The sequence below is a fragment of the Kogia breviceps genome, chromosome 10 (genome assembly GCF_026419965.1).
Source record: "Kogia breviceps isolate mKogBre1 chromosome 10, mKogBre1 haplotype 1, whole genome shotgun sequence".
NCBI lineage: Eukaryota > Metazoa > Chordata > Mammalia > Artiodactyla > Physeteridae > Kogia > Kogia breviceps.
Genome location: NC_081319.1, coordinates 4,702,598 through 4,729,790, shown reverse-complemented (window position 1 = coordinate 4,729,790; position 27,193 = coordinate 4,702,598). Strand labels below are relative to the sequence as shown.

At 57.2% G+C, this 27,193-nt stretch overlaps 2 protein-coding genes across 2 annotated transcripts in view; both read right to left on the bottom strand.

Annotated features, from left to right (window-relative positions):
• The window catches only part of PLXND1 (plexin D1), a 51,736-nt gene extending 48,537 nt beyond the window's left edge, over window positions 1–3,199 (bottom strand). Inside the window, exon 1 of the mRNA XM_059076852.2 lies at window positions 1,849–3,199. Within this exon, the coding sequence (XP_058932835.1) occupies window positions 1,849–3,165 (1,317 nt within the window). The 5' untranslated portion in view covers window positions 3,166–3,199. The remainder of the gene's footprint in view (window positions 1–1,848) is intronic.
• Window positions 3,200–17,130: 13,931 nt separating this feature from the next.
• TMCC1 (transmembrane and coiled-coil domain family 1) overlaps window positions 17,131–27,193 on the bottom strand; it is a 243,240-nt gene continuing 233,177 nt past the window's right edge. The window contains exon 9 of the transcript XR_010842459.1: window positions 17,131–17,512. The gene's annotated coding sequence lies outside the window, so the exon portion shown is untranslated. The remainder of the gene's footprint in view (window positions 17,513–27,193) is intronic.

Below are 27,193 nucleotides of genomic sequence, written 5' to 3'. Positions count from 1 at the left end.
GCCGGGTGGCCACCCTGACCAAGCTGGCCCCTGCTGGTAGCAGACCGGCTCCGGGCCAGTGTGCCCTGCTCACCCACCGTGACCTTTACTTTCAGGGCCGCCTCCCAGCCGGCTGGCAGGCAGTGAGAGGGCCCAGCTGCAGGAGAAGGAATCTGCGTTTTCTCAACGCCCCAGCGTTGGGCACACCCACAGGGGAATAATTAATCTCGGGAGCTTCTTGCCGGGGCCTGGGGATCACAGAGGAGGGATGGGGCAGAGCCACAGGGAGCCTGGCCCCAAGGAGAGCTCGGCAATCACCAGGAGAAGGCTAAGTTCTGCAGTGTGAGAAGTTGAGGCTTCCTAAGGGAGTGGCCAAGTCTCCCCTGACTCAGCTCGGGAGGTAGAGTGCAGAAAAGGCACAGGGGTCCACCTCCCAGGGCGCTCTAAAGAAGTGACCCCCTCGCTGATGCGCTTCCTTGAGTGGAACCACACACAGATGCCTCCTGCACCCCTGTGTCACATCCACCCAAGATCAACACACACATCGATCCCCCGCAACCTGGCCCCCTCGCTCCTGCCCAGCCCCAGACACCGGGGCCCCGTTCCCCAGCCCCAGCTGCTGTGGCCCTATACCTGGCCCTCCTCGTTCCCTCCAGATCCCCACAGCCCACTCAAGCGCTACATGCAGTCCTGCTCACCTCCCTCCGCTCTCCTGGAGCCGGCACCTCCCACCCCAGTCGCCGGGACTCCTCCAACACACACACTCTGAGTTCCACATCTGTAAGGCGGCAAAGGCTCTGCAGCACTGTGAGTACAGATGCGGAGGCCAGACAGCCTGGATTCAAATCCTGCCTCTGCTAGTTCTGTGTGACCTTGAGCAAGTTACTGAATCTCTCTGTGCCTCAGTTTCTTCATCTGTAAAATGGGGATGAGAACAGAGCCTAGCTGAGAGGACTGCTGTTAAAACCTACAGTTATGCCATGTGATGCGCTGAGTCGGCATTGCACAAGTGTTACCGCCTTCCTCATAGCCCCCAGGCCTGGTGCATGCTACATGCTCAGTAAATGTGTGTTGGACGAGTGAATAAAAAGTTGGCCTCAGGAACACACCCATTTGCCAGCCAGCGGCCTCCCCGTTGTGCCTACTGGTTCCCAGACACCTGCGTCCCCTGCCGCACACTTCCCACCGCGCACCCAGGCCTGCCCTGCTGCACCAGTGTCCCTGACACACGCACCTGCCTGCCCTCACGCCTGTGTGACGCAGCTCAGTGACACACAAGTCTGGTGCATACACCCTGCTTCCCCTCACCCCCCATGTGCCGGGCCCAGATGCACGCCTGCATGCCTCCCTGCACACCTGCCACACTCGTGCACACACCTGCCAACTCCCAAAGGCAGCCCTCACGGGCTCACGCAGTCGGCCCAGAACATACCTCTGGTCAGACGCCGCACTCACTTGCCGTGCACACAGCCCCCCGCTGCGACCCTCACTTGCACAGCCGGGCTGTCTATGCACCTTCGGCTCTCTTCAGCGCACACCTGGGTGCCCGTCCACAACCCGACAGCCCCGCACACCTACACATGTGCACCTGTGACCCAGCAGTCACGTGAGGGCCCAACGCGCACACCTAGGCCATATTCACGGCAGTGGCCCCCACCTCTACTGACACCTGTATCCTCGCGACTACACCTGGGTCCCCGCAAATGCACCTGTGGCTCAGAGTATACACTTGAGTCTCCATACACGCACATCTAGGTAACGGCACACTCACACGTGTAAGCCGCTCAGCGCACAACCTGCCCAGTTACCCGCACGCTCGCTCTCCAGCCCCCTGGGCTGGTCCCCAGCGCTCCCGCTGCCTGGGCATACCTGGATGTTGCGTTTGCGCTCGCAGGCCGGCCCGGTGCCCTGCACCACGCTGTCCAGCACGGCCACCACGTCGGGTGCGGGCTCCACGAAGCAGGCGGTGCGCGCGGCGCGGATCGCGGCTTGCACGTCGGCAAAGCGGAAGGCACAGAGCGCGGCCGGAGCCGTGCGGGCCGCCGGGGCCCCCTGCGGCCGCTCGAAGACCGCAAAGAGCAGCTCGCGCGCGGGGAAGACGGATACCAGGCGGCTGTAGAGGTCGCCGCGGCCCGCGCCGCCCGCGCACTGCAAGCCCAGCTGGATGTAGGACTCGGTGAGCTTCTTGGCGTCGCCGCCGGCGCCGCGGGGCAGGCAGATGCGCGCCAGCAGGCTCCGCGCCTGGCTCTCCTTGTCGCCCGCGCGTGCCTCGCTGTTGAGCGCCAGGTACGCATAGGTCTGGGCGCCCGGCTGCGGGTCGGAAGGGTGCAGGAAGGCGCGAACGAAGCCCAGCTTGTGCTGCTCCTTGGCGCCCTGCTTGATCTTGAGAATGTTGTCGTCGGAGGGGTTGAGGTCGAAGGTGAAGAGCTTGGCCAGGTCGCCGCGCGCATCCAGGGAGCGGATGGCGATCTCGGGCGTGTTCTCGAAGCGGTGGTCCTCCAGGCTGCGGTTGCGCGGGAAGAAGGCGCTGCCGTAGCCCGTGTACGTGGCGCCCACGAGCAGGCGGCTGCCCCCGGTGCCGGCGGCCGGCGGCAGGACCAGTCCCACGGTGGACGCGTTCGGGTGGTTGGCCGCCACGTTCAGCATGCTGGGGAACACCGTGACGGGCTCGGCGGGCGGCGCGGCGGGCGGGAAGTGCACGGCCACCGCCGAGATGTTGCCCCGCCGCCGCAGCTGGCAGAAGCCCTGGTAGATGGAACCGCACACGACCACCAGGCCCTGGCCGGGGTCCAGCTGCAGGATCTTGTTGTAGTTGTCGGTGAGGCGCCGCGGGTGCTCGCACGAGGCCTGCGGCAGCTGCGGGGCGTGACACAGCGGGCTGTCGGCCACCGGGCCCACGGCCGCCTCGGCCTCCAGGCTCAGGTTAGCGCCCGACAGCTGGTAGAGGCGGTTGACGGCCGCCAGGTACACCGTCCCCGCCGCTCCGTCCAGGACAAAGTTGTTGGTGGGCGTGGGCGAGGGGAACCGGCGCTGGATCTCCAGGGCGCCTATCCGCGCCGCCCCCAGGAGCAGCAGCAGCAGCAGGGGCGGGCGCGGCGGGGCCCAGAATGGCGGGCGCGGCGGCAGGGGGCTGGCCGCGGCGGCCCGGGCGCTAAGGGGTGCGCCGCCCGCGCCGCGACGAGCCATCCGGGCGTGCGCGGGCTGCGCGGCACGGCGAGTGCATGGGGCGCGGCGCGGCCGGGAGCCGGGAGCCCGGAGGCGGCAGGAGGCGGGGGGCGGGCCCGGGCCGCGAGGCGCTTCCTGCCCGCGCCAGCCGCCCCCGGCCCCGGCGCCCCGGCCGGGCTCAGTCGCTCCTCTCAACCCAGGGGCGGGGCGGGGGCGGCTCCGCCGCGGACACGCCCTCGCGCCCCGCCCCCCGCCGCGCCCTGCCCGGCCGCGCCCCGCCTCCGCGGCCCCCGCTCGCCCCGGGCCCACCTCCCCACGCGCCCGGGCCCCCGCCCCCGCTGCCCGCCGGCCCCGCCCTCCGCCCGCCGGGCCCGTGCTCAGCGGTTGTTGGGTCCGGCCGCCCCGCGCCCTCCAGGACCCTCCCGTGCGGCACCCGCGGCCCGAGGCTCCTTTCCTGGAGCTGCCTCCGCCTCCGTCGCTGGTTGCTTTAGTTCCTTCTCTCTTGGCCGCTTGGCCTGTCTCTCGAGCTTGTTTTATTTTTTCCTTTTCTGTCTCTCCCTCCTTCTCGGTAAGTGTCTCTCAGGGTCTCCCTGTCTCTGTCTGTGTGTCCCGCCCCCCACCCCAACTCCGTGCGTGCTGTCTCTCCTTTTCTCAGCGTGATTCGCTTTCGCTCTCCCGTCTGCTACCCCGCCCCTCCCCTGTGTTCTCTCTCCCCCTTCTCTCCTGTGTTTCTGCCCTTGGTTCTCTCTCCCTGTCTCCCGGTTCCCTCCGCGCCCGCCCCCTCGGACCCTCTGTCTCTCTCGATCCCTCTATATCCCCTCGATCCTCTCCACCTGTGTCCACCTTCCTCTCCCCCTGCCCTCCCTGTCTCTCTCCACCTGACACTCCACTCTCTGTCGCAGGACACTGTCCAGACCTTAGATCCCAAACCATGGACACCCCCAGGGTCAGCTGGGCAGGGGGCACTACCCCCTCAAATTCCAAGGTCCCCAGCCCGGAAAGGGGTCTGACAAGTGGCAGGGACCAGAGATCAAGGGTCAGACATATAAATCATGGAAAAGTGAAGAGGAGCTTTCAGGTCTGTGCCAAGCCCCAGGGTACCCAGAGTGGAGCCCTGGTCCTGGGGGGTGATGGCCCCAGGAGGCCCAGTTACCTCCTGTGGAGACCCAGCTGCCCTTCCACCCACTTTATTCGGGACTCTGGAAGGACCTAAAATCCCCCCAGATTTATCGAAGACCAGCCACAGGTGAGCTGGCCCTGGGCCTGCTTCTCCTTTCACCTGGGAGGAGCAGGTAGGCACTGGGCGCCGGGGCAGGCGGTGATGCTCACAGGGTCACAGAGCTTAGGTGAGGGCGCTCAGTCAGGGCTCGCTGCCTGTCAGGCACTATGCCAGGCCCTTCATGTGTTTTGACTCACGTGGCCCTCACAGCCACCTTCCGAGGCTGGTACGATTACTGTGCCACCTTACAGATTCATAGCCTGAGGCCCGAGAGGTGAATGGACTGGCCCAAGATGCACAGCTCATAAGGAGGAGAACTACAAAGTCTGGAAGCCCCCATCCCAACTCTCCCGCAGCCCAGGCCTCTCAGAACAGGGGGCTCCCACATGCTGCGGTGGTCCTGGCTCTGAGGGTGGTGTGGCCTCCCTCACCTGTTCCCGTCTGGTCAGGAAGGCAGAACAGGGGTTTCTCTGTGCCCCATGGGGGAGGGAGGAAAGGCCAAGCCGACAGCAGTCCCCCACGCCCCCAACACTGCGCCTTCCTGCCACCAGCATGTGCTCCTCACGCCTGACTTTTTCCACCCCCTCTGTCAGTCTGACCACTGCTTTGACAGCCACCAGTATTCAACACAGGAAATCAAAGGTTCTGTTTTCGGGGCCCCATCCCCCACTCCTGGGGCTCAAGGCCACTCAGGGGGCAGCTTGATAGGACCGATGTCCCCACCCCCATCTCAGGGTGGGGAGGACTTATCCTGTGCCACCTGTGGAAGCAGCCGGGAAGCCCTGCCGGGGTGCACCTCACCCCACCCCTCCCCGATCATCCGATCATCCGTCTGCCTGTCTCCCTCCCCATCTTATCTTTCTCAGCCTTCGCCACCCCATCTCTGGTTTTGTCTGTCTTGTGTCTTCCTGCTCCTCCCTGTTTCTCTCTCTCTCTCTCCCTCCCCCAGTCTCTCCCCCGACCCTTCCACTGTCTGTCTCTTTGTGTATCTCTTGCTCTCTCTGTATCTCTGCCTCTCTCTGTCTCCCTCCCTATCTCCCACCCCTCGCTCCCCCTCTCGCCCCTCCTAGCTTCCTTCCTGTCTCTGGGCTCATCTTGCCGCATCCTGCAGCTCCCCCCACTGAGCCTTGAGGATAATGCTCTGTGTGGTCGCAACTCAGTCTGGTGCAGAGTGGATGCTTCCGGGCACTTTGGACACAAACTACCTGCCAAGCTGAGTGCTGGGTCTCAGGAGCCGCCTGGAGCTGGGGATATGCAGGGCCAGGTTAGCTGCAGAAGACATAGCCGGGGTCCAAGTGTCTTCACATAAGCTGGAGGTGGAAGTGCTGTGTGGCCTAGGGCAAGACACTTGCCCTCTCTGAGCCTCAGTTTCCTTGTCTGTAAAATGAAGACAATCATAATAGCACACCAGCCCCTGGGAGGTTATATGATGTGAAGAACAGAACGTACCAGAAAGCACAGTGCTGGGCATGTGGCAGGCACTGGGCAAAAGCCCGCTTTTCCACTTACATTGAGCAATAGCCCATCAGGGCCTCATGGCAGCTAGCAGAGCCACTGTCTACCAAGAGCAAACTACTGCACCCAGCACTGCCCTGAACAATCTGATGCCATCCTCACAGCCAGCTGAAAAGGCAGGGATCATCGAACCTATTTCACAGATGGTGAAACTGAGAGCTATTAGCAAGGGGAGGATTTGAACCCAGATCTGTCTCCAAATCCTGTGCTGTCTCCCCTCTTCCCATTAGTTGGGAGCTCCCTCAGGCCAGGATGGATCATGGTGGCAGCTACCCTATACCCCTGGTTGGGCAGAGAGGTGCTGATAACTTGGGCTGAGTGAATGATGGAAGGAACGAATGAATAAAAGAACCCGCATCTCCCCTGGCCTTGCTAAGAGGTGGTGGGGTATCCTCCCAGAAGGGATTTTAGAGCGAACCAAGGGGATATGGATGGTACCCAGGACGGCAGGTTAGGTAGCACCCAGCATCAACTCACTTTGAATTAACTAAACCAGATTTACCAACCCTGGAGTGACTGCCAGCTTTTACACTGTGATTCAGGCCTCTTTCAGTTTTTGTTCAAGACTTCTGATTATATCAAGGAGAAGGACTCTGTTTGGGGCTACTATGTCTTTAATGCCTCTAACATTTGTCATTGTCCGTTTTTAATAGAGAGAAGGTCTCAAGCTCAGCATTCTAGAATTTACTTATAGCTCCTTGTTTTCTTTATAATATTTGCAGTTATTTTCTGGTTTTGGCAAGTGATACTACAGGCTTTCCAAGTATAATAATGATGTAAAACTTGCTTGATAAATGCATTTATCAAAGTTTTTTTTTTAATTGTATTTATTTTTGGTTGCGTCGGGTCTTCGTTGCTGCATGCGGGCTTTCTCTACTTGCGGTGAGCAGGGGCTACTCTTCATTGTGGTGCACGGGCTTCTCATTGCGGTGGCTTCTCTTGTTGCAGAGCACAGGCTCTAGGCACGCAGGCTTCAGTAGTTGTGGCGTGCAGGCTCAGTAGCTGTGGTGCACGGGCTTAGATGCTCCACGGCATGTGGGATCTTCTCAGACCAGGGATCGAACCTGTGTCCCCTGCACTGGCAGGCGGATTCTTAACCACTGCGCCACCAGGGAAGTCCCTATCGAAGTTTTTTAAATGTGAGTTAACTTAAACACAAATATGGTCCTAAGCCTAGTGGTACAAAAATGCCTAAAATTTGGGAAACATTGATCTAATCCAGTGCCTTTGTAGATGAGGACATGGTGGCCCAGACGGGGCAGGTCTTTGCCTGGACACCCAGGGGTAGGTGGCCAGACTGGCCCAGAGAATGCGGGCCTGGGCCTTTCACCGCTGCCTGGGCAGGGGCTTCCCCATCCCGCCCCGACCGTCCTCGGCTCTCTGGCTACCCAGGGCAGAGCGTGAGGAGGAGGAGGAAATGTTTTCCTTCTTCAATTGGAAAAAATAACAGTGGGGCCAGGGCTGCACAGGGAGGAGGGGGTCCTTGCCCTCCTGTCCCTCAGGCCTGGCCTCAGCAAATGCTGCCCCTGCAGGAAGCGCTCCTGACATGCTCACTGCTCCAAGCGCTGCCTTGGTGACAGGAACAGAGGCCTCCGGGACTGCTCAGCAACCCCAGCGTGGGGCCCAACGGTGCCAGGAGCCACCCCTGCAGTCCCTTGGGGGCTTTGCCCATCTCATTCCCCCTGCGAACAAGCCTGAGAGGTGGGTTTTATCAGCCCCTTTTTATAGACGGGGACACTGGCGGTCAGGGAGGTGACCCCACTTGCCCACAGCTGCGCAGCCCACGGGCCTCCAGACTCTGCCCTGGGCCGCTGCGTCCCTCTCTACCTCTTGCCTTGGAGTTGAGAGACCTGAGCTCCAGGTGCAGCTCTGCTCCGACTACCTGGGTGAGCTTGGTGGCACCACCCACCTCCCTTTGAGCCTCTGTTTCCTTACCTGGAAAAGGGGAGTATTATCCACCTCACAAGGCTGCTGTGAGGATGGAAAAACACACACGTGTCAAAGGCCTGGCATGTCAAGAAGTATGGCGTCCACTGACTTCCCAGCTCTGAATCACAGGGGTCCTCTCCCCAGGGTCCTAAAATTGGTCACCTGTACCCCACGCAGGAGAGCCCCCAGACCCAGATAATTACGTCATCCTCATAGCAGCTGCCACTGAGACGTGTCATCGGTGCCAGTGCCATTAAGGGCTCGGATGCAAAAACTTGCCTTAATTAACCCTCCACCGGGTCTCCCTCCCCTCTTCTCATAAACATGGACGCCAGACTCAGAGAGGCCTAGAGGCCTGCCTGAGGTCACACAGCAAATAGGTGGCCCGAAGTGACCCCTGCCCCATCTCTAGCCGGCCCTGCCCCTCCACACTGGGTCTCCTGTCGTTGCCACCATGTCCTACAGGAGTGGCCCAAGAGGGGCCGGGTGACCCTCGAGTGGCAGCACTGACAGGGGACACAGGACCCATCACACTCGTGTCTCAATTCCAGACCGCTGGTGCCGCTGGTGTGGCTCTGCTGGTGTTTCCCCACTGCAGACTCTGTGGAAGACCAGGGGGGTTACCCCCCTTCCGAGTTCTGGGGTATCCCCTCCCCTGCCCCACTGGATACCCCTGGGTGGCAGGGTGGGGAGGGGGGTGGTGGCCTTCTAGGCTTGGTATCAGGGCTCAGGAGGGGTGCCCGCCCTTGTCTGTGATGAGCCGAGGCCCTGCTCGTTTCTCTCTGTCTTTGTCTCCCCGAGGGGCTGAAGGAAATGGTTCTCATTCCTGCGTGTGACAGACGCCCTCTCCCGACTCTGGGCACATCCTTGCCCTCGGTGGTGGGGACGCAGCAGGCCGGGGTGGGGACCCGGAGCCCCCGTGCACCCATCCCGGGCGCCTGGCCTGCCAAGCCCCCGCGTGGCCCCTTTGTGCTCTGTGAGTCGGATAATGGGCAGCATTCTCAGACGTCCAGTCATGGGTCTGGGCCCCTGAAAGGACCCCGGCAGCTCCACACTGAGGCCTCTGTCCAGCCGCGGGGTGGGGGAGGGGGCAGGGCCGCCCCCGGGGGACCCCACCCACATTCCCAGGCTGCTGCCATCTCCAGGGGACAGCTGCCCGGGGCAGGCTGGGCGGCAGGGGCAGGTGATTCCTGAGCGGAAGGTAGGGACTCCACGAATGGAGCCACAGGGAAGCAGGGGATGCCCAGCGCTGCAGAGGACAGGGAGTCCCAGGGGCTGAGCACCTACTGTGTGCTAGACATTCCTCAGCCAATCCTTGCAAAAGCCATCAAAAGTCCATGCTAGGGCTTCCCTGGTGGCGCAGTGGTTGAGAGTCCGCCTGCCGATGCAGGAGACACGGGTTCGTGCCCCGGTCCGGGAGGATCCCACATGCCGCGGAGCGGCTGGGCCCGTGAGCCACGGCCGCTGAGCCTGCGCGTCCGGAACCTGTGCTCCGCAGCGGGAGAGGCCACGGCGGTGAGAGGCCCGCGTACCGCAAAAAAAAAAAAAGTCCATGCTAGTGATCCCATTTGATGGATGAGTAAACTCAGGCTCAGAGAGGCAAAGTAGTGGTCCTGGATTTGGACCCAGGTCTGTCTAACCACGCTCATTCCAGCGGATACTGAGTGAGCACCTACTGTATGCCCTGGGACACAGCAGCGAGGATGCCCTGCGGATACACAGAGGAGCGTTCCGGCAACCAGGCCCATGGGAGCAAGCAAAGCAGGCTTTCCAGGGATAGGAGCCCTCACACGATTACTGAGTATCCAACCTAAACTTCATCTTTCACACTGCAGGGACTGTGAGGCCCATTTACAGAGGAGACTGAGGCTCAGAAAAGGGAAATGACTCGGTCGGGGCCACCCAGCTGCTCAAGGTGGAGCAGGAATTCTTAGGTTTGGCTGTTCCCTCTTCTCCAGGAGTAGGGTCCAGTCAAGGCTATGGAATTGTCATCCTGCGGTCCTGGGACCTGGGTTCAGATCCCAACCCTCTGCTTCCCATCTGCATGACCCAAGGTGAGTCCCTTCACCTCTCTGGGTCTCAGTTTCCACACCTGTGAAATGGGTCTCAGAGTTCTTATCCCTCCAGGCTGTAGGGATCAAATAAAATAACCCCTAGAGAGTGTGGAGCCACCAGCCATCCAGCCCGTGGTAAATAATCAATGACATTATTAAAGCCATTGATGGGGAGGAGACGTTGCTGCTCCCACCATCCTTCCAGCTCTGGCTTCTGGAAAGTTCTGCCCCTGCCCTGCCCTAGCTGGACAGAGCTCAGAGCTGGCTTGGGTGTCAGGTGCCCACAGAGGCAGCTCTTCTCCCTGTCCCTTCCTCTTCCCCCTGCAGCCAGAGCCTCACCTCAAGAGCCTTTTGTCCTCTCCAGACTGCATCCTCCTCTGCCCCCAGGGCTGCTAGAGGATTTCCTCCTGAAACTCCAAGATTTTTATTATCAACCTTCAATACCCTGATCTCTGTGTTGTAGAGTTCAGCCTGGCCTTGAGTGGTCCAGCCTCTGGCCTTGGATGGTCCAGCCCTTAACCTTGGGCAGGCCAGCCTGTGAGTATTACTCAGCCAGGCCAAAGTCCCCTCTGTTGAGGAACTTGGAAGTGGTTCTTCAGGGACTTTTGGATGACGCCATCCCTCATCTTACTCAAGAGCAGCCCCCACTAACCACAGCCGGGAGTTTCAGGATGAGCCACCATCTTTTGCCTGTATTTCCCCACACACCTCCCCCAACCCAGGTCAGAATCTGAGTCCCAGGGTGTCTCCAAGACTCGGCTCTGGCCTCTCTTCTTCCAGGCAGCCTTCCCAGATTCCCCCAGGCTGGATCAGTTCTCCTACTCTGAGCTCCCATGGCCCCCCTATGCTGCCACCATCAGGTGACAATGTGTCTGTTGCTCTGGCTCCCCCACCAGGGGGCATCTCAGGAGCTGGATCTTGTTGGGGGCATACCTGTGTCCCCTGCATGACTAGGCAGAAGGTTGGACTCCAAGCAGGCTCACAAGGGTAAATGAATGAATGAATGAATGAATGAATGGGGGAGGAGATGAATAACTGTTCTCTCATCACTTCTTGGCTGGTACCCACTCCATACAGCTCCACGGCCCTCCTTGCCCCCGGGACCCTGCTGATGTCCCCACCTGCTCTCACCCACCTGCCAGCGAAAGTCGACACCTCCTGGCCAGGCAGGCCTGGCCTGGGGAGGGTTTGCGAGTCTAAAAATTCAGGTTTTCCTATGGGGACGTGACTCGGCTGGGTTGAAATTTATAGGGCAATTGCACCAGCTTCACCTCCATTCCCCCAGCTTAGGGCCACAGGCAGGGGAGAGGCACTTCGGGATCCCCGTGGGAGGCCATGGGGCCAGAGTGACCAGGTTTACATCCTGCCCCACCACTTCCCAGCGAGACCTGGGACGGAGGCCTTCTCTCTCCCAGCCTCTGTTTCCCCTTCTGCAACATGGGGGTGAGGCTGCACCTCTCCGCCTGAGAGGAGCCTAATCACCCCTTTCACAGGCCCGGGCACATGGCAGAAGACCAGGCCTAAGGCAGAAAATAAAAGCAGCTGAAGTTAATCGAGGCTGCCCGCGAGGTTCACATGGATTATCATGTTTATTCCTCACAACAAGCACCCGGAAGGGAGGCCCTTTCATTATACCCACTTTGCAGATGGGAAGTAAGGCACAGTGGAGTTAAGTGACTTGCCCACAGTCACACGCACTAAGCGTCGCACCACCTGGACCCAGCCCAGGCCTCCACCGCATTGCACTCAAGGCAGAATCCGGGAGGCACGCACACACCCCGTCCCTTCCTCTCACCGGTCCAGACGTTACCCCCTAATCACCTCCCATCAGTCTGAGACTGCTTCATTGGTCTGAACCCCCACCTCCTGCCTCTCCCGGAATCACTTCTCCATGAAGCACCCCGAGGGAGATTTTCAAATTGCAAATCTGTAGAGTCTGTTTTTCTTCAACTTGAAACCCTTGGAAAAGCGGTAAAGCCCCACCCCTTTTTCCTCATCCATAGCCTCTGTGGACTCCACGGCGGTCAGAGGTCTCCACACCCTCCCTGTACAGGGCTCAAGGCACCTAGCTGCCGAGTTATTTGGTTAATGTCTGCAGACACCCGAGGGCAGGTCCTCATCTGTTTGTTCACTGCTGCTGCCCCATGGCCAGTCCCCCAGGGGGCCTGCTCCTACATCCCTAAGCGAGCAATGAATGGGTCCTTGGGCTGCTTTGGCGTCCACTAGAACACAGACTTAGTGGTGGGTGCATAGGCCTGGGTAGGGGCGCGCTGTGGAGACTTTGAGCAGCTGCCCGGGGAGGGAGCCCCCCAGCGCTGGCCTAGCAGCCAGGGGAAGCTATTTTTAGCTCCGGGAAACAGGAAGTGAGTCAGGGCCTGAGAAGGCCAGCCGGACGCTCGGCACCTCGGGTGCGATTGATGAGCGCCTGGACGGAAGGGCCGGCTTCACCTAGGGAAGCAGGAAGGAGGCCTGGAGGAAGAGGATAGGAGGGGAGACCCTCTCCCCAGCAAAACAGGCGGCCCTGTGGGGCCCCAGCGGAAGCCGGTGAGCTCAGCACAGATGGCCACCAGCCCATTGTCCCGCCACACCTGGGGTCGGTTGGTCGGGCAGGAGCAGCCCCGTGCCCAAACCCCCAACCCAACTGACATCCATCCGGGGCCCACCCAGGGCGGGCTCTGCTTAACTCATCTACTCCCCACATGAGCACAAGGTCTCGCTGGCACCATTTTACAGAAGGCCAAAGAGAGGCAGGGGCTTGCCAAGGCCACGTCAGCAGGGAGGATAGCACGGGACTTGAACTCAGCTCTGTGTTACCACGGAGATCTCTCAGAGGGTACAGTACACTCAGGGGACACCAGCACTGACCCGGAGGCCGCCACCAAGAATGTCTGGGCCAGGCGTCTGAGGCCCTGGCTGGAAACTAGTCCCGGTTCAGTCTTTACCTGAAAATAGGGCCAATCAAGTGCCCCCTCCCTGGCCCCAATTTCCCCGTCCTCACTCAAGAGGCTTGGCTGGCCAGACCAAAGTAGGGGTCTGAGGCTGGGACGGCCCCCCTGAGCTGAGGCTCCTTGGGCAAGAGACCAGGGGACCCGCTCCCTCCCTGCATCACAGCCCGGGGCCCCAGCATGGTTTCGGCTGGGTTTGGGGGTGGCACCACCCCGTGAAGCTCCATCTGAGACGAGCAGCGGTGGTGGCCAGCTGCAGTCAGCCCTGTCGGAGGTGGGGGGGACTCAGGAGAACTTTCACTTCCTCAACTGGACCCATGTCACCCCATCCCTGCCCCTCCATTCTCATTTCCCCCTCTGTGCCACAGGCAGAGTTGGGCAACCCCTCCCCCTTCTGAACCAAGGGCTTCTACAGTCAGAGCTCTAACCTCAGGACCTGGGCTTGGACGAGTCATGCAGCTACCGGTGGGCACCCTGAGGCTCCGCCACCGAGGGTGTGCGCCCCGGGCTACAGGGTCGGGGAGAGGCGGAGTCAGGCGGGATGAACCCCGATGCTTTGCTGGGTGGGAGCGGGGAATTTGAAGTTTTTCTTTCGAGTCTGAACGTTCTAAGTTTCATCAGAGAATGTATATTATTTGTGGTAAAGGCAACACAGGACAAGAGCCATGGGTTGGGGGATGTGGGTTCTGGTGGATTTTTGCTAGGAATCAGAGGCCAAAAGCACAGCTGCACCTACAATGGGAAGGGGGATGGGGCGGGGAGCCTGTGGGGGGGGCACTCAGACTGCTTCAGCCCAGCCCAGGATCTGTGGCCACCCCACAGCCCAGCGGGAGAGACTCAGCTCCACCGCAGTGGAGAGACTGAGGCTCAGGACAGCTGGCCACCTGTTTGGGGGCACCCACCCAATAAGGGCTAACAGGGTTGCCCACCCCAGACCCTCCCCTCAGACACAACTTCTAGGGCTGGACTCACCTGGGTGGCCCGCAGGCCCCCTCTGACAGGCAGCATTGGTGGCAGCCCAGCTCTGCAGCTCCCCGGCAAGTCACCGCCCTGCTCTGTGCCTCAGTTTCTTGGGCTGCCCCGCAGCATTAACTCGGGGTGGAACCAGGCAAACGCCGGGCGTGCACACGTGTCTGCTATTTGACGGACGGACGTGGGGGGTGGGCCTCAGTGCCACGAGCATGCGTAAGGGTGGGCCGGACCGTACCATCCTGCGTGGGTGCGCATTACCTGCGAGTTACGGCCACAGGCCAGCCCCGCCTCCTTTTATCATCCAGCCCAAAGCTGCAGGTGTTTTTCCCGGTCCCTCTCTCTTTACACAACCTCAAGGCCTCCGGACCTCAAGTCCTGGGCATTGGTAGCAGGAGCCCTGACCCTCTGGACGCCCTCGTGCCCACCCAGCGCTGCCCCCGAGTGAAAGAGGAGGGGCCGAGAGTTCAAGTGAGGAGCCTCAGAAAAGGCTCTTAAATGCTAGTCACAGCGTGATTTACTTTTGAGTCCCCACCTGACCGTAATTCACTTCCATTTGCAGGACCCATGGCCCCCTCGTGGAGGATGCCGGGAGAAAGCAGGAGGGGGCGGGGGTCGCACTATTTTTAGCCCCAGTAGCTGAATGGGCCGCAGTGAGTTACGGGTCAGGGGCTCTGCTTTCGCCTCCATGCCCTGGACCCTCCCACACAGAGTTCCCACCCTTGCTAAGCTCGTTAAAACACCTGCAGGGCGCCTCCTGGGCCGTGTGCTGGGGCAGTTCAAGTTAATTTTGCCAGGTGGTGCGGTTATCCCTTCTACAGAGAGGGAAACTGAGGCTCAGGGAGAACTCACTGCCCAAAGTGACACAGCCAGGGTCGTCGGAGTCCGGTCCTTGTGCACTGTCCCATCCACAACCCCTCTATGCCTGTACCCCCTACACAGACCCCCCTGGCCTCACATCTGAGTCCGACTCTCCCTCTGCTTTTTCCCCGGTTGCCTTCTCCTTCCCAGATCAAGACCCCTGAGCGGACAGTGAGGACCACAGTGCAGGGGGGACTGGGTCCCCCTTTCTGTGCTCTACTCAGCTGGTGTTCCCTGAGGGCCGTCTTTAGGCCCTGTGCTGAGCTGAGTCTCATGCAGAGGAGAGGGCTGTAAATCAATAGGACCAGCCCACAGTGGAAGATGGAGTGTAATGAGAGCAGGAAGGTGCTGGCACCGGTTTAGCCCAGGTGGCGGAGGTCAGGGAGGGCTTCCTGGAGGAGATGATGCCTGATGTCAAGGAGGCACAGGGCTACCAACAGGGGCAGGGGCTGAGAAGGGACAGCCCGTGCAAAGTCCCAGAGGCAAGAAGGAACACATCACTCCTTTCCCTACTGCTGGCCCTGCCTGGACCTTCCTTCCCTTTCACCTCCCCACCCAGAGCCCCCCTTCCTGACTGCCCCGCCCACGCCCATCCTCTCCTGGTGGCTCCTCCAAAGACCGGAAGATTAGGTGGGAATCCAACCCCACAGCTCTCAGATGAGGAGAAACTGCTCCAAAGGAAAAAAAAAAAAACAAACCAAACAACCCTCACACACATTAATTCCATTGTTTCCGCTCCCAGATCCTGCCTGAAAAACAAAAATAAAATCAAAATTAGACCCCAGCTGGGAGGAGGCTTTCTCTGGAAAAGTGCTCAAGTAGGGGGTTGAGTGGTGGACCAGCCCAGACCCCCGGTGAAGTGGATACAGGGGACCCCAGTGCCCCTTGGTGGGGGCACTGGGGCCTCCACCAGCCCCTCAGGGGGTGAGCGCTGTGGATGCGATGCTCTTCCCTACCCAGTTCACTTAGTCCCCAAGCAGCCTCCCCTTCACACCCACAAAACTGAGGGGCTGGTTGGTCACACATCAGAGCTGGGATTTGAATCTGGATATCTCTGACCCCAGAACCCACTAGCTTGCCCACAGTTCACAGGGTGCTAGAGGCAGTTAAAGAAGAGGAAGCGTTGGCAAGTCGCCTCCTGCACACCCAGCTGCCTGTGCTCATACGTCCAGGGATGGGGCGCTCACTCCTCACAATTAACCATTTCCACATATTTGCATTGTCAAGAATGTCTGTCCACTCCTGCCCCACCCCTGGCCCGGTTCCTAATCTCCGACAGTGACACTGGGAGGCTCTGCAGTGACAGGAACTGGACTGGAGGTGTAACGCTGTGGGACACTTTTCAGAAAATGGGAACAAGGGGCCTCCCTGGTGGCGCAGTGTTGAGGAATCCGCCTGCCAGTGCAGGGGACACGGGTTCGAGCCCTGGTCCGGGAAGATCCCACATGCCGCAGAGCAACTGGGCACGTGTGGCACAACTACTGAGCCTGCGCTCTGGAGCCCGCGAGCCGCAGCTACTGAAGCCCACTGGCCTGGAGCCCGTGCTCCGCAACAAGAGAAGCCACTGCGGTGAGAAGCCCGCGCACCGCAACGAAGAGCAGCTCCTGCTCGACGCAGCTAGAGAAAGCCTGCTCGCAGCAATGAAGAAACAACGCGGCCAAAAATAAATAAATAAAATAAATTAATTCATTTAAAAAAAAGGGAACAGGAATGGGGAGGCCACAGGAGAGAGGTTAAAATCTGTCCCCTTCTAGCACTGTGGTCCCTTGGGGGAGTCCCTTGGAGCACCCTCCTCAGGCCTCTCACAGCCCTGTGGGCAGTGTCCCCCTCTTCGTGCCAGGCCCAGAGGGTGCTTCTTGCCTCCCTAGGGTCCTCTGAGATGGGTGTGATTAGGCCCCTGGTGCCTCCTTCCCACTTCCCTCCAGGGTTGACCTCAGTGGCCCCTGGCTGGGCTTTTCCCAGAGCTGAGGCCGGAAGCACAGGTCCCGAGTGTTTGTTCAGGCCAGGCTGGGGCTCCAGGCAGGCGAGGCGGAAATGGCCGCAAGATGTTTGTCCAAGTGGGGGTCAGGCTCCGCAGCCAGGAGTTGGGAGGAAGGGCCGGAGGAGGAGAAGGCCCGAGTCAGCACGCCCAGGGCCTGGGCTCTGCCTCTAGGCCTTGGCTGCCTCTCCCGTGGGCGCAGCGCTGCACACAGTAGGCACCTGGTGGATAAAGAATCAAGGGGGAAGGAAGGGGAGGCTGGCACCTCCCTCAGCCAGGGCCCAGGGCGCAATCCCCCTCCTGGCCTCCCCCCTCCCAAATCCATCCTTTGGGAAACCTACAGGCCCCACCTCCCAAACATAACAAGAGTCTGACCCCTGCTCCCCGCCCACCCTACCACCCATGTCCAGCCACCGGCTTCTAGCCTGGGCTGCGGCAGTAGCTTCCTCACTGGTTTCCTCCCCAGCAGCCTATCCTTCCCTTGGCCGTGGCGCCAGAGGGATCCTATTAACAGGCAAATCAGATCTTGTCTATTCTTGCTAAACCCTTACCCAGGCCCCCACCTCCCTGAGAGCAAAAGCCAACTGTTACGGGCTGAATCGTGTCCCCCCAAATTCATATATTGAAGTCCCAACCCCCAGTACCTTGGAATATGACTGTATTTGGAGACAGGGCCTTTCAAGGGGTGATTAAGTTAAAATGAGGTCCTACAGGTGGGCCCCAGGCCAATAGGACTAGTGTCCTTTTAAGAAGAGATTAGGACACAGACAAGTACACACACAGAGGAAAGACCATGTGAGGACGCAGTGAGAAGGGGCCCATCTGTAGGCCAAGGAGAGAGACCTCAGGAGAAACCAAACCTGCCGACACCTTGATCTTGGACTTCTGGCCTCCAGAACTGTAGGAAAAGAAATTTCTGTTGTTGAGATGTGGTACTTTGTTACAGCAGCCAAAGCCGACCAAGACACCATGTGACCCGGTGCCCTCACCAACCTCGGCTCTTTCCATTGTCCCCTTTGCTCTCTGTTGCTTCAGTCCACCTAGCACGTTCCCACCTCCTGGCCTTGGCCTTTGCTGTTCCGCTGCCTGTTATGCCCTTTCCCCAGGGCTGCTGCCTTCTTATCACTCAAGTCCCTGCTCAAATGCCCCCCTTCAAAGAGGCCCTCCCAGATCAACGTGCTCGTTGGGGGCTGTCAGCCATCTCTCCTGCCAGACTGGGACCTTCACCAGGGCAGGGGCTGGTGCTCTGTGCCAGACAGCGCCCAGCACACAGCAGATGTACGGTAAAGATGTGCTGAAGGCAGGGAGGCAGGGCCCTCCTAGCACCACCTCCCCATCTTCCAAAACTCAGATCGCAAGGGGCTTCAGAGGCAGAGCCAGGCCTCTAGGTGCCCTGTGGGTTCAGGTGGTGGCCCCCAGAGGTCTAGCCACGAGAACTACTTGCCTGCCAGGTGCATGGGCTGCCGCGTGCCCTCCACATCCTCGGTTTCCAAACACTGCACCTGTGTTCACGCCCCTCTTTCCTCATTTGTCTTTCAGTGATTCTTCCGGAGGCTCTGCTATAGACTGAGTGTCTCCCCCTCAAATTCCTCTGTTAAATCCTAACCCAAAATGTGACTGTATTAGGAGGTGGGACTTTTCCGGGGTGAGTAGGTCATGAAGGTGGAGCCCTCATGAATAGGATTCGTGCCCTTTAAAAAAGAGATGACAGAGAACTCCCTTGTCCCTCCCGCCATGTGAAGGCACATGGAGAATGCAGCCATGTATTGAACTAGGAAGTCGGCTCTCACCAGGCACCAAATCTGCTGTTACCTTGATCTTTGACTTCCCAGCCTCCAGAACTGTGAGACATAAATAGCCATTATTTGTAAACCACTCATTCTAGGAATCCTGTTACAGCAGCCCAAGCAGACTAAGACAGGCTCTTTGTTTGGGATGGCTGAGCAGGTAGGACCCAAGTTGAAACCCAGTCCCATCCCTTCTGACCTGTGGACTCAGTGCCAGCTCCTTCCCCAGGGGGCTGGGCATCTGGGAAGGACCTGAGCAAGAAAAGCTTCTTGGCAGCTCAGTCCTAGGGACCGATGGGGACAGGCATCTGTCCACCCAGAGTATGCACATGGGCTGACTCTGGCCCCTCCCTGTGCCTAAATACTGCCTGCAAGTAGGGTGAGGAAAGGCTGGGAAACTGCTGGGACTTTCTGAAGGCTGGTATGCTCTGGGTGTTTGTTCATTTATTGGGTCAATAATCACTCTCTTGAGACATCTCCATACCCACTCAAATGGCTGAAACTTAAGACTGACAATAGCAAGTGTTGACAAGGATGCGGAGCGACAGGAACTCGTACACACTGCTGGGGCATGTGTGTGTGTGTGCAACAGTGCAGACATGGCAAAACAACTTAGTAGTTTCTTACAAAGTCAAACGTAGACTTAGGCAAAACATCAATCCCACTCCTAGGTATTGACATGAAATGAGAACACACTTGCACACAGAAACCTGTACACAAATGTGTATGGCAGCTCTATAACTGCCCTAAGCCAGAAACAACGGTAAATTCCCACAACCGACAAATAGATTAACAAATAAGATGCAGCCCTACGGTGGAATCAAAAGGAATGAGGCATGGACACACAACACGGATGAATCGCGAAGCCAGATTCAAAAGTCTTCATACTGCAGGATCCCAGTTATGGGACATTCTGGAGAAGACCAAGCTGTACCGACGACGAGGGATCAGTGGTTGCCTCGGGCTGGGCTTGGGGGCAGGGATTGACTGGGGAGGGGCACCAGGGAATTATCTGGGGAGCTGGAATGTTCCGCTTGTTCTGAGAGTTAGTTACAGGGTATAAACGTGTAAAAATTCATTAAACTTCACATATTTGAGATCTGTCCATTTCCCTCGATGTAAATTATACCTCAATAGAAAACAAAAAACAAAAAACGTTTTTTAAACCACCACTCCCTTTGCCGGCCGCCTGCGGGGCTGGGTGGGCGCTGGCCCCTAGGGCGCCGCAGTGGGGGGCCCGGGGCGGGGGGCGGGGGGTGGCGCGGCGCCCCGGCTCCGGCTCCGCACGGGGGAGCTGCCTAGTCCCGCGCGGGCCGGGACGTGCGGCAGCCAAAGCAGCGCCGGCCCCCGCGGTCCCGCGTCCCGCCAGCCCAGGCTGGGAAAGGCCGGAAGCGGCGCGCAGGGTGAGCTGGGCCCATTGTCCGCTTGTCCTCTCCGGCCCCGCCCCGCATTGTCCCGGGGGTGGGACCCTCCCCGGGCCTGGGCGGGGCTGGGCTCCCTGGGTCGCTGGGCGGAGCCTCCCCCGGCCCACACCGCCCCTCCTCTTTTGCGAGGGGGAGGCCAGGGCTGCGGCCTGAGCCCAGCGTCCCCCGCCGTGCCCCTTGCTCCGCACTGTGTAGAGCGACTGCGCTCCTGGTTCCAGCCAGCACGCTGTCCCCAGTGGCCAGGGTCAGTTGAGCCATCACCCCTCATTTCCCCCTTGGGGCTTTGAGCCCCTCAGAAACCACAGACACCGCTGGGTGGGGGTGGGGGACATTCCCTCGCCGATGGTCACGTGGGGAATCGAGGAGGGGGACGAACATTCCTGCCCTTGCCAGAACCCCCGCTTTGTACCAGGCGCTGGGGACACACTGGGAAACCGGACAGGGTCCCGTCCGCAGGGGCCCCCATTCCAGTGGGGGCAGAGAGGCAGAGAGCAACACGTAGACGACAAATAAGTGACTGCACAGTTGCACAAACGGGGAGACCAGTGAAGGAGGGCTCAGGTAGTTGGGTGGTCGTCGAAGGCTCTGGGCAGGTGATATGCTGGCAGAAAGCACGGGAGGAAGAGGCAGCCCCGGGGGATGTCGGGGCAGAGGGACCGCGTGGACAAAGGCCCGGAGACGAGAATGTGCTGCGTGGGTGCGAGGCCGGCGGGTGGAGGCGCGTGGCGGGCGTGCGTGAAGTCATAGAGCGGCCTCGTAGGAGCCCAGACTTCAGGCGAGAGGCAGGCAGCATCTGAGTCAAATCCAGGAAGGAGACGGTGGGGTTCGGGCCAGCAGCTTGCAGAGAACAAAGAAGTCAGGAAAACTTCGGTTCTAGCCATGATCAGCGACTTGCCCTCTTCGGGCCTCAGTTTCCCTAGTCGTAGGAAGCATCCGGGTTGGAAGCTCTGAAATTCCGACTCTCAATCCAAGATTAACGCGACCTCACCTTGGTTGCACAAGAAATGCTCCTGCAGAGGTTCACAGACGCGGACGGACCTATGAAAGGAAAATCAAACCGGCACAGCCAGAGACGCCGTGGGCGGGAGGGGCTGATCCGCAGGGTGGCTGGACAGAGGTACGTCGGGAGCCGCTGCCCGAGGCGGGTAGTTTAAAGGTTTCCGACACGGAGGGTGCGCTCCCCGCAGCAGCCACCAGGCGGCGACAGAGACCGGGCTTGCGGCGCCAGAGTTTGTTTTGAAATCGTTTCAAAGTTACAGAAAAATTGTGAGAATAATACAGAGAACCCTTGGACCCCTTTCTTAACTCAGATTCATCAAGTTTTAGCATTCTGAACCCCTCTTTGCATATTCAAGGCCCCCTCCAAGCATCGGGAGAGTAAATTGCAGACATGATGCCCCTTGAACCCTAAATCCTTCAGTGTGTATTTCCTAAGAACGAGGATATCCTATTACACAACCACAGCAGGGTTTTCAAGATCAGGCGATTTAATCATGAGGCAATACTGTTATTTATGCTGCAAAATATTATTCAAATATTGCTGGTTGTCCCAACGAGGTCTTTTATAGCATTCACCCACCCCCCAGCCCCCATTCCAAATCTAGGATCCATTCCAGGATCACATGTAGTTGTTCATTTTTATTTTGAATGCAATTTATTCACTAGGCTTTCCCGGGCTGAAGTAATTGGAAAAGATGGACGTAAAGAGTTCCAGCTTCACCCTTCTAAACCGCATGAACCTGGGTAGGTCCCACTCAGGTCTTCTCCACTGAAAGGTGCCAGGTTCTGAGCAAGGGGTATGGGAGAGGCTGGAAGGGGCAAAGAATGCACTTACATTCTGAGATGGAGCCTTTCTTTCATTCTTCTTGGTCTGACCCACTTCCCCAGGTCCTTGGCCAAGGGGTCCATCACAGTCATCCACCACAGTCTTCAAATGGGGCACTGACTCCCTGAGAAAGCAGCTTCTTGCTTTGGGAAAGAAAGACAAATGCTCCCCACCGGCAAGGCCAGTCGGAAGTCCTGCTTTGGGACTGGAGAGGAAGAAGGGCTCTAAGGGCGCCAAATACTGGGAGACAAATCCTTTGGCCAGTCGAGTAGTTTCTATCTTTTGCTTGCAACAAAATTGCAGGAGGGCCCGATCCTTTTGTCAGCCAATAGAGAGTAAACATGGCGTCTTTAACTTATATTATGAAAAATGGAAACATACACAAACAGTATAAGGAACTCTCATTTACCTATCACCAAGTTGCAATAAAAAATAATTCTTGATGATGGATTACTATTGATTTTTGGCATGAAACTCAAAGGGAGTTAAAATAATTGAGTAACATTGCTCCAATACTCCTTCCTTTCGTTTCTGTTCCTTATTTATGTGACAAGATTTCTGAGTGCTTATACCTGTAAAAATGAGAATGAGGAAGAAATGAAGCTGTAGAAATAAGCTTCATATTTATCCGAGGGTACACACAATGGGGGAAATCCAATCAACTCATAAAAAAATGAAATATATAGTAACACTGTTTAATCAGTAGCTATCAATATTTGTAACATTTATAGTTTTGATCAATCGCATACTAATATTTGTGGTCATACCTTTCCAGAATAACATTTTAAAAACACTTAGTGACTTATGATCACAGAAAATTTTAAAATTTTAAAATCAGTTTACACCCATAGTTTTTGGTACAGAGAAGATGGTATGATCAATAAGAGACTTCCAGGCATAAGAATATAGTACATTAGGCTAAAACTTTGTGGGGAGAGGAACTGAATACAATTTTCAGAGATAAAAAAGTGAGGTGAAACCTCATTAATAAAGAAGAGCTTGTTTGCATGCTGTTGTTTACATGGGTGATGATGGGGATGCAATCACAATGCTCTTTAGCTTCACTGGATGCATTACAGAGTGACGAAACAGTTCAACCTTACAGTGTCAATATTTAAAATATCCTGGAAAGTACATCCTTTGTACCCATTTAAGCTTTTTTAAAAATTTCAATAAATTTATTTATTTTTGGGTGTGTTGGGTCTTCACTGTTGCACGTGGGCTTTCTCTCGCTGCGGCGAGCAGGGGCTACTCTTCGTTGTGGTGCGTGGGCTTCTGATTGTGGTGGCTTCTCTTGTCGTGGAGCATGGGCTCTAGGCGCGTGGGCTTCAGTAGTTGCGGCACGTGGGCTCTGTAATTGTGGCGCAGGGGCTTAGTTGCTCCGCAGCATGTGGCATCTTCCCAGACCAGGGCTTGAACCCATGTCCCCTGCATTGGCAGGTAGATTCTTAACCACTGCGCCACCAGGGAAGTCCTCCCCATTTAAGCCTTAATATTGTAGATGTCAACTATAGAATGTGTGAGAGGGCACAGTGTTTCCAAATTCTTTCGGGGGGCCACTGGCTAAACGGTTTGCAGTTCTCCAATGGGTGGATCCAGGGAGCTGGGTCTGAAGTGTGAGAACCCACCACATGCCAGCCTCCCTCCAGACTCAAGTTCCTCTGTGTACTTGTCCCCGTAGCTGGGAGATTTCTATCTCAATCACTGATTGTTTCACACTTGAAACCATTGAGAGTCTGAGGTCCCCCAGGAGAGAAACTGACCCCTCCCCAGCTGCCCTCACAGTCCAGCGGGGCTGACAGTCATGTAAACGCTCAACCACCACTCACTGGGTAGCTGTCATAGAGCCCAACTCAGCTGGCACTGGACCAGAGACACAGAGAGGGAAGCGAAGACGGCTTTCTGGTCTGTTTGGGGGATGTGGGGAGAAGGGCTGGTCAAGGAAGACTTCTGAGAAGGGGGGCTCTTTGAAGGAAGAAGAGAAATTCCCTAAGCAGACAGAGGGAGGGCAGGGCAGTGCGAGCAGCTTGTGTGAAGGTATGGCAGGGACAGCGCGCACGGGAACGGCAGCATTTTGCCAGGGGTGGCGAAGGGTGGACAAGGGAGCCTGGCTTCTGATAACAGCAAGGCTGGTTGACTTTCACTGAGCATTTACTGCCTGTCAGGTGCTGTGCTGGGTACCTGACAACAGTTAACTCACGACACCCTCCCAACAACCTCCTGAGACTGGTGCCTTGTTACCTCTGTCCCTCAGTGGAGTGCAGGAGGCGGGGACAGGTGGAAGGATTTGCCTGAGGTCACGGGCAGCTGACTTGGGCAGAGACCTTCCCCAGAGGTGTGCTGCCCTTGCTGCCTGACCAGAGGGCCTTTGCAGGACGAACCAGGCCCCAAGTGAGCCCGGACATTCGGCCCATGGCATGGGCTCCCAAGAGCTGCGGGGCGGGCCTGCAGCACCTGTGGGCCCTCTGCCTCCTCTCTCACTGCCCAGGGTGCCAAGGGCAGACGGGCAGGGCGGAGGCTCTGTTACGAGACCTCCGCGTCCTGTCTTCCCTCTCTCACTCACTCACGCCACTGAAAGTCAAGGCCTCCCCTTGCTGTCAGCTCCGCCGTTTTCTACCCGGCTTCCCTCGGGCAAGACACCAACCTCGCTGGCCTCATCAGCGAAATACCATTCGTATGACACTGGGCCATATGAAATGGCTGTTTTTATAGCTCAAAAAACAGGTGATATGGGAAACTGCACACAGTTCCACCTACTAGCATCCAGTAGGATCAGACAAGACACCCATACAACAACTAAGCATGGCTCCTGGGATGCACAAGCACTTGACATAAAGTCAGTGGTGTGTCCACACAGGCAGGAGCCCTGGCAGAGCTCCTCACAGGTATGAATGATGCAAAAGTGAATAAGAAGTGGTTTGTGGCTTAAGGAGCTTGTGGGAGACATGTGACTAGGCATATTACAGAAATATGGCCTGAATTAGATTAGGCCCCCAAAGTGTGACTAATTAGAGGCACATGGGCATGTCTTACACGACCGAACCATGGCGAGGTCTGTAGGCCAGCACTGGCAGCTGGGCCAGGGCCCGGGGCGCTTGGGGTGCGCCCTGCCTCACTTCTCTTTGCCTGCCTGGGGTCTCCCTCCCTGCCCACAGCTCTCACGAACTTCACACTTACCTGCTCCTATGACCCAAGAACTAGGACTGACCCTCTTTCTGGTCCCAAGCTCGACAGTACCAGGCTATGAGAATACGGCCCCTCCCATGCACACAGCTCGGCTGAAGTGCAGGGAGGTGTGGTCCTGGAAGGGAGGGTATTGGCGGACAGTCCCTTATGAGTCCACCATCATGTGTGTCTCCTGGCTGCAAGTGACAAAACCCAACTCAAACTACCTTAGCAATAAAGGAAATTTACTGGCTCACAACACGGGGAGGTTCAGGAGATCAATCTGTCTTCAAGCATGTCTGCATCCAGGAGTCAAACTGGCTCATCAAGAACCTGTTTCTCTTGTCCATGTCTTGGCCCTGCCTCCCTCCCTCCTGACCTCACACTTGGGTAGGCTGTGCTCCTGGCAACTCTGGGGACAAAGGGTCCTTGCAGGTAGCAAAAGGAGAAGAGTCCCTCTTTCCCAACTCGGCCAGCAAGAGCCTCAGGACCAAGTGTGACTGGCCTGAGTTGAATTACTGGTCCAGTTCTTGAGCCAGGATCATGGGATTAGTTGACTGGAACGATGGCGAGCGAGAATCGGGGAGGGTGTCTCGTGAGAAAGAGCTCGGTTACCACGGGAAGCGATGTAGTGTGGCAAAACCACATAAACCAAAGAAGTCATAGTGAGGTAGGTGCTGTAACAGAGAGGCTGGCAAAGCCAGGGTCACCTGAATGTATGTGGGGAAGTCAGGGCAGGCTTCACAGGGGAGAGGCTGCCTACGTCCTCAAAAGGTTACACACAGAATGACCACGCGACCCAGCAAGTTCACTCGTAGGTGTACACCTCAAAAGAAATGAGAACAGGTACTCGGACAAGTACACGTACACCTATGTTCACAGCAGAATTATTCATGGTACCCAAAAGGTGGAAACAACCCAAATGGCCATCAACTGAGAAGGGATAAACAGAACGTGGTCTGCCCCTACAAAAGGACATTTATTATTCAGCTATGGAAAGGAATGAAGTAATGATCCATGCTACAACATGGATGAACACTGAAAACATTATGCTTGAGTGAAAGAAGCCAGACAAGAGGTCACATTTTCGATGATTCCATTTATATGAAACATCCAGAATAGGCAAATTCACAGAGACAGAGCCCAGAATGGTGGTTGGAGTGTGTGGAAGGGGGAAATGGGGAGCGCCCGCTTATCAGGTATGGGGTTTCCTTTTGGGGTGATGAAGCTGTTTACAAACTAGATAGAGGCAATGGTTGTACAATATTGTAAATCTACCAAATGCCACTGAGTTGTTCACTTTACAATGGTTAATTTTATGTTATGTGAATTTCACCTTAATAAAAAATAATTTGACCAGAAAAAAAAAACCCAAAAGGACAAATAATGTATGCTACCTGGCATTTGTTCCAAATGGATCCAGTTTGAGGGGAGAGGAGGGCAGGTGTGGATGAGGCAAGATTGACCACAGGTTGGTAACTGTTGACTGGGGTTTAATACCCCATGCATTTATAGCCTATGTTTGAAAGATTCTTTAATAAAGAGTAAAATAAAAGAGTAAGAGGGCTTCCCTGGTGGCACAGTGGTTAAGAATCTGCCTGCCAATGTAGGGGACACAGGTTCGAGTCCTGGCCCAGGAAGATCCCACATGCTGCGGAGCAACAAAGCCCGTGTGCCACAACTATTGAGCCTGTGCTCTAGAGCCCGTGAGCCACAACTACTGAAGCCCTCACACCTAGAGGCCGTGCTCTGCAACGAGAAGCCACCGCGATGAGAAGCCCGCCTACCGCAACGAAGAGTAGCTCTCGCTCGCCGCAACTAGAGAAAGCCCGCGCGCAGCAACGAAGACCCAATGCAGCCAAAAAAAAGAGTAAGAGCTTGCCAGGCAGATAAATAGGGTGGGGGGGTGTGTCACTGCAAGAAGAGGGAAGAGCACATGCAAAGGAGCAGAGAAGTGAAGCAGTACAAGGCAGGAAGGGAGGAGCGGGGGACACCCTGCGTGAGGACTTGGGCTGAGAGTCCAAGGTCACATGACGAGTGGGAGGCCGGGCTTCCTTTCTTCCTTCCTCCCTTCCTTCCCTCTCTCTCTCCTTCCTCACTCTTTTTTTAAAAAAATAAAATCTTGGTTTTAAGCAGAAATAGTCTCAAAGCTGCTAGATCAGCAGTCACAAAGTCCAAGCACATATCTTACTTATTGGTGGGGACTCATTCAGAATCCAGTTAACCTTACTTTGGATAAAATTCTGACGAGTTGGGTTATATGGAATCCCAGCCCATAGTAGATGAAAAGCAGTTTTCAGTGGGGAAATGAAATGCTTTTAGGTAAGGCAAGCATAGTGGCAATAATGAAATGTGGGAGCCACAGCCTGGGTTGGGAA